This window comes from Dermacentor silvarum, chromosome 1, assembly GCF_013339745.2.
Source record: "Dermacentor silvarum isolate Dsil-2018 chromosome 1, BIME_Dsil_1.4, whole genome shotgun sequence".
NCBI classification, from domain to species: Eukaryota; Metazoa; Arthropoda; class Arachnida; order Ixodida; family Ixodidae; genus Dermacentor; species Dermacentor silvarum.
This window is the reverse complement of record NC_051154.1, coordinates 301,474,441-301,484,684: the sequence shown is the minus strand read 5'-3', so window position 1 is coordinate 301,484,684 and position 10,244 is coordinate 301,474,441. Positions and strand designations below refer to the sequence as shown.

At 46.0% G+C, this 10,244-nt stretch overlaps 1 protein-coding gene across 1 annotated transcript; it reads right to left on the bottom strand.

Annotated features, from left to right (window-relative positions):
• Positions 1–291: 291 nt before the first annotated feature.
• LOC119441923 (serine/arginine repetitive matrix protein 2-like) lies at positions 292–1,092 on the bottom strand. The gene has a single exon (XM_037706589.1). The coding sequence runs from the start codon at positions 1,090–1,092 to the stop codon at positions 292–294; it is 801 nt and encodes a 266-aa protein (XP_037562517.1).
• Between the last annotated feature and the right edge of the window lie 9,152 nt (positions 1,093–10,244).

Sequence of the window (10,244 nt, the reverse complement as noted above, 5' to 3'; positions counted from 1 at the left end):
TTCTCCGATTTGACCCTCCTCCCACTGGGTGCTTTATAAAACCTATGTCGCCTATTTTCTGAAGTTATTAACAGAATAACAAACACCCTTGGAAACCACGCGTGCAGGCAATAATAGAAAAGAATTTGGCACCATGATAGAGAAATTTATTTTGAATTTATTCCAGACGCGCAGGTCAAGTTTTCTTCAATGCACGCAGGGCACCTACTAATTCCTTGATCTTTTGAGCTTCGCAGCGACGGCGAAGCTCAAATGCGGATTTTCGCAGATCTCACATGCGTGATTTCCCGATCATCGAGATCTTTTTACTTGCCACTTTTTCTGGCCTTGCGAGCACTCGTACGCTTGGCACGCCGAGGCTTCGACGAAGTGCTGCTTGGCGCCTTCTTGGACTTGACCCGCCTGCCTCCACGGCTCGACGATGAGCGGCCGTGGCGGCGCCGTTTTCCCGCCACCTGTGCCCGTGGTGGTCGTGCTCGCGGCAGAGGAGTGGTTCTTCGAGCGGTGGCGTCGGCCTTTGCTGCGTCCTCTTTTCATTCCGCGGCTGCTCTCGGCGTCGGCGGTAGACGGTCCTCGACGGCCGCTTTTGCGCTTGTGGCCCCCTCGGCCGCTGAGGAAGGAGTGACTCGACCTAGCGCGGCTCCTTCCCCTCTTCGCATGGTGACTGCTGCTGCCACGTGAGCGACTCCGCGAGCGGTGCCCACGCTTCGGAGCCTTGGTAGCAACAGAGTCACCAGTGCTCGGAGAGGAGCTCCGCGATCGTGGCTTGCGGCTCACCCTTGGTGCCTTCCGTGGAAGTCCCTTGCTCGTGGACGGGACGTTCCCGTCGGCGTCGGGCGCCGGCGTTTCTGCAGCCTTTCTTGTCTTGGCAGAAACCTTGGTGGCCATGGGTGTCGGCATGGCTGGCTTCGAAGACCGGGTCCTCATCGTTGGCGAAGACGGGTCCTTGGCAGGCCTTCCACGCGGCCGCTTGACGACGGGGGCCTCTTCAGATGGACTGCCGCCATCGTCGGCAGCAGCCGGCTTACGCTTCGCCCGGCTGGTCTTAGGCGGGGTTGCTTCCTTCTGAGCTGGATCTTTCTTCTGCGTCATGGCGGCACCAGCTCGGCACTATTCCTCGGCCTCGGTCCTCCGTCAGCAATGGCTCACGTGGTCTCCCAGCTGTCGACCTGAGCCTTCGGGCTGACGGGGAATGGGGCTGAAGACCAGGCTTCAAGAGGAGCCGCGCCCGCAGTCCGCCTCCCGTGTTCAAAGCCAAGGCTACTATGGCCAGTCGAGCCGTGTTGTCGAGCCCCGTGGAACGGCGCGTGGAGCGGCCGCGCTTCTTTCTCCTCCGTCGTGCCAATCTTCTCGCGAGCAGAGCTATCATTTACGGCATTGCAACACATTGCATGGCTGACCATGTACAGACACCGCAAGCAGCACGTCGTATTTATAAAAGCGCCTTTTTTAAGCACACTTTTTAATATCACTGGGTGCTTCAGAACAAGAATACAACAGAAAATTGCACTCCTATCTCGTAATCCCATCTAATGCTGAAAGAATCTGTACAGTACAGTTTGGCAAAAAATTGTACTTATATAATGTGTATATTGTATAAAGCATCTACGCACCCAATCTCTGATGGCAAGTAGTAGCGGAAGCAGTGACAGATGGAGACGGAAGTTTCGCCCCCAATGAAGCTCATATGTCGTTTTCAGGAAGCAAGTAGTAGAGCAGGAACATAATATAGAAATCCTATTAGGAACGTTTTTTCGATATTGGATCAACTTATGGTCCTCTGCACGCAGTACAAGCCAGTAAATGCCATGGCATTACGGAATGCCGATCCGAGATGAGAGTTACACTCGGCAGTGTAAGTTAACTGGCTGTTATTTGGCACTTCCTATGATGATATTCCTCTGATTAGTTGAAGACGTGCGCAACCGCGCAAAAATGCGTTGTCCAACCATACATAGGGTATCCCAACAATCATGCACTAAGATATAAAAGTATGCAAATGCCACCTAGCTGGATAGAACCGATGCTACGATAGGCCATATCCATGTCATCAATGAGGTAACCGAGAAATATGCGGAGTACAATCAACCTCTCTATATGGCTTTCATAGATTATGAAAAGACATTTGATTCTGTAGAGATACAAGCAGTCATAGCAGCATTGCGTAACCAAGTAGTACAGGAGGCATACATGAATTACATGAGGATTCTACAGCTACCTTGGTTCTCCACAAGAAAAGTAGAAAGTTACCTATCAAGAAAGGGGTCAGGCAAGGAGACACAATCAATACAATGCTATTCACTGCATGCTTAGAAGAAGTATTCAAGCTTTTAGACTGTGAAGGCTTAGGAATGAGGATCAACGGCGAATATCTCAACAACCTTCGGTTCGCAGATGACATTGTCCTATTCAGCAACATGGGGACAAATTACAGCAATGATTGAGGACCCTAATCGAGAAAGCGTAAGAGTGGTGTTGAAGATTAATATGCAGAAGACAAAGATAATGTTCATAGCCCTGGCAAGGTAACAATAATTCAGGACCGCCAGTCAGCATCTATAGAGTCTGTAAATGAGTACGTTTATCTAGCTCAATTACTCACAAGGGACCCTGATCATGAGAAGGAAATTTGCAGAAGAATAAAATTGGGTTGGAGTGCATACGGCAGGGATTATCAAATCCTGACCGGGAGCTTACCACTGCAGTTGAAAACAAAACTGTACAATCAGTGCATTCTACCAGTGCTACCATATGGGCCAGAAACTTGGAGGTTAACAAGGAAGCTCGAGAACAAGTTAAGGACCACACAAAGAGCGATGGAACGAAAAATGTTAGGGCTAATGTTAAGGGACAGGAAGAGAGCGGTGTGGATCAGAGAACACAGGGGGATAGCCGATACTCTAGTGGACATTATGCGGAAAAAGTGGAGCTGGGCAGGCCATGTAATGCGTAGGATGGATAACCGGTGGACCATTAGAGGTACAGAATGGATACCAAGAGAAGGGAAGCGCAGTCCAGGACGGCAGAAAACTAGATGCAGTGATGAAGTTAGGAAATTCGCAGGCGCAAGTTGGAATCAGCTAGCGCAAGACAGGGGTAATTGCAGATCGCAGAGAGGGGTCTTCGTCCTGCAGTGGGCATGAATATAGGCTGATGATGATGATGTGATGATGATGATGATGATGATGATGAAATCTTAGGGCATGATAGCATGAACAACATGTATATGGATGGACAACAACATTTTGCGCGGTTGCGCAGGTCTTCAACTAATCCACATCATCATAGAAAGTGCAAAATAACAGCCAATTAACTTACAATGCTGATTGTAACTGTCATCTCGGATGCAAATACTTGAGCATTCCATTATGTCATGACGGTTACTGGCTCGTACTGTGTCCAGAGTACCATAAGTGGATCCAATGGCGAAAAAACTTCCATAACAAGATTTCTATACTATGTTCCTGCTCTACTACTTGCTTCCTGAAAACGACATACCAGCTTCATTGGGGGCGCAACTTTCGTCTTCATCTGCCACTGCTTTCGCTACTACTTGCCATGAGAGGTTGGGTACCGTAGATGCCTTGCACTAAAAAAAAAATAATGAGACTTTATATACAACTATTTACAGGCATTGCCGACGAGGACAACTAGCTAACACAAAAAGACAACTCAAACGGGAAGAAATGACAAAGACAAGCGCTACACTGGTTTTTGTTGCAAACAGTTATGCAGAGGCTAACACTGGATGTGACGTATAACTGGACAGAGCTGAAGATGCAAAGCACGGCTCTCACCTCTAGAACCCTCGTGAGGAGTCGTGATTGGCACGATTGGGTCAACTGGCATACTGACACGCGGATATTTTGTTTCTCCCTGCTCGCTTTGTCCAGAACACTGACAGAAATGGAAAGGGACATTAAAGAAACGTGGGCTTAAAATGTTGCCACTGGTGCCACGCTATTCTCGGAACGCTTTAAAACGAATTAGCTTATGAACGATGAACGTGTGATGGTGTGAACATGAGTCTCGTCCGTAACCCACGTCATATCCTTCACCGAAATGTCCATATACGCAACGTGGGAAAAGGCGCTGGACAATGTGGAGTCCAGGGGCACATTAGGCGGTGTTTACACGAATGCGACAAGTGGCGCATCGCTACGCATTTCTAGTGCATTGCAGCTATGTTAACGGCGCTAATGAGCTAGGACGGCAAATCGCAGTAATGCATTGAGAAATGGTAATTGGAGGCGAGGTAAGCCGTATAACGCGGTACATGTTGCATCTGTCCTATCGCATCGAGGGAGAGAGGAAAAGACAGACGGCTACTAGCTTGTGCTCTCCTCCCCTCAGCGGCTATAGGCGCTCTCCGAAAAGAAGTGTCGGCTTATTAACGTACAAAGGGACTGCACCACGTGTAATCTCAGTCGCGTATGTATTAGCATGATGCGTTAAGAAACGCGATACGCCGCTGGCGCAGTCGTGTAATCGCGGCTATTCATTTGACGATTAAGAAATTTGAAATACCGGCATCCGCATTTCGGCGGTGTCCGGTTCCACGAAAGCCTCTAAACTGTGTGTCGGCGAGACGAGCTGCGGCGCTTGTTGCCACCCTCGCAGCTTAGCTGCCTTCAGCTCTCCTGCCTTCACTCCCCATTGAGCGACCAATCGTGCAGGATTAAATTGTCGACACAAAAAGTTTTGGTGGTATAGTTTTAGCAGTGCAATTTAGGGAAACGTCGTGACACCTAAGCAAATGAATCTCAGTCTTAGATGTTGCTAGGCTATACCCATAAAATCTCATAACGGGGAGATAAAAATGGCTTGGTCTTGTATTTATGAGGGAGTAAATTTTGCTATTTTCTGCTATCCACACCTGTGAATAAGTAGCGCACAGCATGTTTAAACGGCGCATTATAGGACGTAAATACAAGGACAGCGCGCAATCTTCCTTCAAGCTCAATTATTCCGTCTGAAACTTTCTACAGGAACAACTCCTTCCCTTGTTGATGTAAATATTTGACTTAAGTTCCTGCTGATTGATAATAACATACGTGAAAGTATCGAATTGGTCTATGTATGTAAAAAACTGAAAAGGCTGTGACTTGAATGCGGAACCTTCTCTAGCAGACGAAAGGGGGATCAGACGAGTGCCGTGACAGCATGCAATGGGACCATTGATTTGATTAACAACCTACCTCTCGAAAGCAGGTTCACGTTGAACATGAGCATATTGACGCCACTCGCTTCCTTCACTGCGTCTTTTTTGAAGTTCGCTGCACTTTTTCCTCCTAGAAAATGAGGAAACGTCGTTGCCGCTTCGTAAACATATCGTAAGTTATATTTTACGCGTCAAGCACGCCAACTGTACGGACCATAGTGTTTCCTATAAAAAATTCGAGAAAGAACCCTGGGCGCCTAATCTTCGTGCTTCTAGCTTCAAACGTTCTTGTGACGTTATCCATTTCGCTCTATTCGCCTTTATTGTGTAAATTTTGAAGAAATTCTATTTTGTAACAAGGCAACCAAACTCGTTGCGAATTTTTGCATTTCTACAGCAACTTTTTCGTGAAAATTTTCAATTTTCCAACTCGCAAAGCCATTTGAAGCCATACAAGAACAAAATGTAGGCAAATCCATGTGCTAACCAGCATTCTCTTGCAAACGGATCAGCCATATATACCTGCACTCAGCTCCCATAGACGCTAGCGTCAGAGTTCCTTCCCTCTAGTAATTTTTGTAGGAAACTTCATGATGCGGACCAGGCAAACAGTTGTGGCGCCCCGTGTCACAGCTGCGTATTCGTTCGATGTGGGTTTTCAAAATGTTGCAATTGGCCGCTTGCGATAATTTCCAGAGTTACTAGTGTACCTGATTTTTTTTTCTCTTTAGCCTATATTTATTCTTTAAAAATTGCCTGTAATAGATGAGATAATTGCAGTCCTTTAGCTGGATAACTCGAAGTGGCGGACATTACTTGGTTTCATTTGTACGGCTTTCTCTTGGGACGCGTTTTTTTTTTCGCACAAAAGTAGCATCCACGGCCGCTATTTTCGTTGCCATGAGGTAGTACTACCACGATAGCGATTATAGCAGTGACTAAAAGAAAACGTCCAGCCTTTTATGATAGTGCACTAGTCGAAAAACCTTAACTGCTCGTAGCAGACGACGGAGCTCGTTGGTTGCTGCGCTTTCCTCCTCGTTTTGAAATGGCCTCGATGCAATTGTTACAACTTGAACTCATGTGGCACCGCTCAAGCAACTCTCGAGAACTGCCTGACCAGTTAATGTTTTCATGCGATTTGAATTCCACCACTTCAGGAAGGTCTTGTTGGGTGAATGTATTGGCATTTCATTACAATGTCTTGAGCCGTTTCCGGACGTACGCTGCAGCAGACACATGCCTCACCTTGTTGCGAATATTCGCTCCGGTATGTTTTTCTTCTCAGGCAACCAGTTCGTGCGCTTAATAGCAACGCACAGCCGTTTGTGTTATCGTACCGATTCTCCCTCCTGATTTCTTTCTTGTCGTATCGGTAAATCTCCAGCATCTATTTTGTTTCCATCCTTTGCATTAAGTTTACCGTCTCATCTTCTCTCACTTCCTTTTAGGTGACTCCGGATCGTCTGTTTAGACTTTCGGTTACCCTGTACTTGGCTGCCAACTTTCTTGACCTCTTTCTCCATTCTGTGCCCCCGCTTTTCAGGTGCAGATACTTGTGTACTTTAGGCACCCATTTATTTTGATCCTTTATTGCGATAGCAATTATATGGACACTCAAAAGCAGATTTCTGCCGTCGGCGTCGCCGTCGCCGTCGGCGTCGCCGTCGCCGTCGCCGTCGCCGTCGCCGTCGCCGTGAGGTTCCGTATGACGTCAATGGAGATGAAATCGTGGCCCGCGCGCCGCCGACGCTGTATGTGCGAGTGAAAGGGCGCGAGGGACGCGCTCTTTCACGGGGAGTGAACGCACGGCGGAGAACAAACGCGCGTTCTGCGCCGTGCTTCCTTAAGGGCTGCAGAAGTAGGCGTCTCTTTCCTCCTTTACAATCACCATATATGTAGAGCAAAACGCGCCTTCCTTCCGATGCGCGAGAGGCCGTGGGGGAGGGGGGGAAGGGGGAGGGAAGGGAGGCGACGTTTAGCTGCGGCACCAAGTGCCTATTTATATCAGAGGCTCCGGCAACAGTCACCAACGCCGCACGCATTTTGAGCGAACGCGGGCAAAATGCCGACGGCGTCGACAACAGTTCGGCGCGTTGCCGGTGCTGCTGCATGTCCAAGTTTATACAGCTGATAAAGCTAATATCATTACTCCGTATATCTCTCTACAAATTTGCTATCGCAATTGATGCTTCACCTTTCAGGTGAAACTGCGACAACTTTTTTCCTGAGTCTTTCTTCAAACTAATTTTGCTCTGCGCTTCTCTGACTGCAAAAGAAGTCCAACCCATGTCACCATAGACTGCCTCCTTTGTGGTTTTACCGTGGGCTCCCAAAGCCAACCGACCTACCGATCTTTGGTTAACCCCGACAATATTTTTTTACTTAAGTGCAGAATTTCATTCGCGAACGTTAGCGCTGGCATTGTTACTCATCTCCATATTCTTCTCACTACCTCATATTTATTGTAGTCCTACAATGCTCTGTAATTCATTACTTCTGCATTCTGCTTCCCTTTCATTCTCAGGTCAACATGGTTAATGTTTGAGTATGCCTTTTTTATGTATGCACCCAGATATTTACAAAACTTGGCTATGGGAATGACTTACTGTTGAATTGATTACGCATCATTACTTGGCTCTTCATTAAACATCTTAATTCCCGATTTTTCTGTGCTAAAATCAAAGCCGATTTATGTCGATTCATTGCCACACTAATATTTATTTATTCTTCTCTAATTATCTATGCCATTAGTACATAAGCACTATCCTGGTCGCAGCAAAAAAGTAATGAGCAAACACCGTAGATCTCATTATTGTATAAAACACCTGATTTTTTTTAAATCAGAACAACCGCTGGACCAATTTGATTCAACTCTTTGTTGCATTTGAGAGAGAAAAGTTCAGTTCTTGAGTGTCAGAAGCAGAACTATATTTAGTTAGTTGTATTCAATACAAAAAGAAAGTGCCGGAAATCGGTAAGATTAAAAAATAGAAGCACGAAGTTTACGAATTCGTAACTGTGCTCCAAAATCTGATATCACAGTTCTGTGAACCGCATTCCTTAGACTATCTTAACTGGACCAATTTGATTTATGGATTTAGTTTACCTGAGTTTTTTTTTCAATGTTTACAACGATTTCAGAAGTCCTACTCACAAATTAGTGGTATATTTCCGATTAATTTATAATACAAAAATTTTTTCCCGTTTGGAAGTTTCATTAGTTGCAGTTTACAGATTTGTCATACCGTTTTATATAGTTTCGTATTTTGAACTTCTGAAATTTTCAAAAATTTCCATTAAAACTATTGACGGCGTAAATCACACAGGTAAAAGTCACTCGATTTTACCATCTTGCTTTAAATGCAACAAACATAATCAAATTTATTGCTGTGGTTGCAGAGAAAAAGGATTTCTCTATACCATTTATTCAGATAACAGCCCCCGAGCTAAAGCTTCCTCTTAAGACGAAGGGCGTTTATAACCAATGCTAATATATCAGTCTTTACGCATTAGAACTATATCGCACTTTAGGAAAGACGTGCGAAGGCGGCATGTGGGCAGAAAGGAGTATTAAACGCTATCGTACAAGTTCAAAAAACGTTAGACTGCTGCTATAACGGGTGACTAAGAACGCAGGAAAGTCGGTCGACCGCAAACGTTTCCGGAGAGCGGAAATTGCGAACAAGTTTAACTTCCACATGACCTCGCCGCAAAGTGTGAAATTAGGTGAACACTGTAATAATTGGACGGGCAAGTATCGAATGTTTTTTTTTTTCCTTTTTCAGAGAAGATGCAAAGGCTGCGACAAAATCTCTCTCTGTTTCGTATCTGGTGTTCCGAAAACTTTTGAGGCGGAAGATAGCCCTTTCACAAGATCTTCGTCGCTTTTTTGAACGATGCTATGAACTGTAACAGCTTCACAATATGACCCAAAGACAAAAGGCGCGTTTCTTTCAAAGAAACAGATTCTCATTTCTGCGGGGATAATTATGCTCCTCACACAGACATCGCCTTGCTTGCAATAGTGACTTGAGTGCAGCTAAGTAATAACACTTAGACATCGCAAAGTTTTTCTCGCTCGTGGTGGCGATCGGCGTAAGGTGACAATACGGCGATGTTCGCAATGCGAAAAAAAAACATTTGCAACGCTTAATCGTATAACCGCTACACTTCTCCGAAGAAGTACCCTATTCAAAATACAGAAGCCTGCATCGGTTCCAGAAGAGGGCTTGAAGCTGACGATTCGTATCGTGGCCGGTTAGCTTCTTTGTACGTAGGTTCTTTTTGCTATGAAATGGTGGAGCACGATGTTTCTAACGCGAAGATTTTTTCACTCAGTCACGCGTTTTCACAAGTGACCCGTACGTACAGTCTTCACGCACGATGCCACCAAGGAAACGAGCGCACGTGCATTGCACACAATATTGCTCATGTATTATAGAGGAACAATAACCCCAAACAGAGGATCATGCAACTCATGTATTCTTTCAGGCACGTATTATCTGTATGCGTTCCTTACCCGGCAGAGAGCACTCCAGCATCTGTATAAAGAAAACCGCCCCAGTTGTATTCACAACAAAAACGAGACTCACATTGCTGATGTAGCTGTACTGACCCATCGCGGTAACGCAGTGGTTACGGCGTCGCGCTGCTGAGCACGAGGTCACCGGTTCGATCCCGGCCGCGGCTGCCACATTCTGATTGGGGGCGGAATGCAAAAATGCTCGTTTATTGCGCATTGTGTGCATTTTAAGTAATCCCAGGTAGTCTAAATTAATCTGGAGTACCCCACTACAACGTACCTCGTAATCGGATCGTCGTTTTGGCATGTAAAATCCCAGAATTTGATTTAAAATACACTGCTTTTCATGGGTCTTTGGCTTTCTTGGAAGCAAGCACAGCGCAGTCTTCTCAGCCGAGAGTGAGGGGCGGAGGCAGAAGACAATTGGAGCACGCGCAGAACCCACGTGAAAACGAATATTTATTTTATTCACTAGAACATATTGCTCTAACCTTTATATAGGCTGCGGTAGAAATCGGGGCATTGTACAAGATCACACTCATGTGTGCTTACGAAATT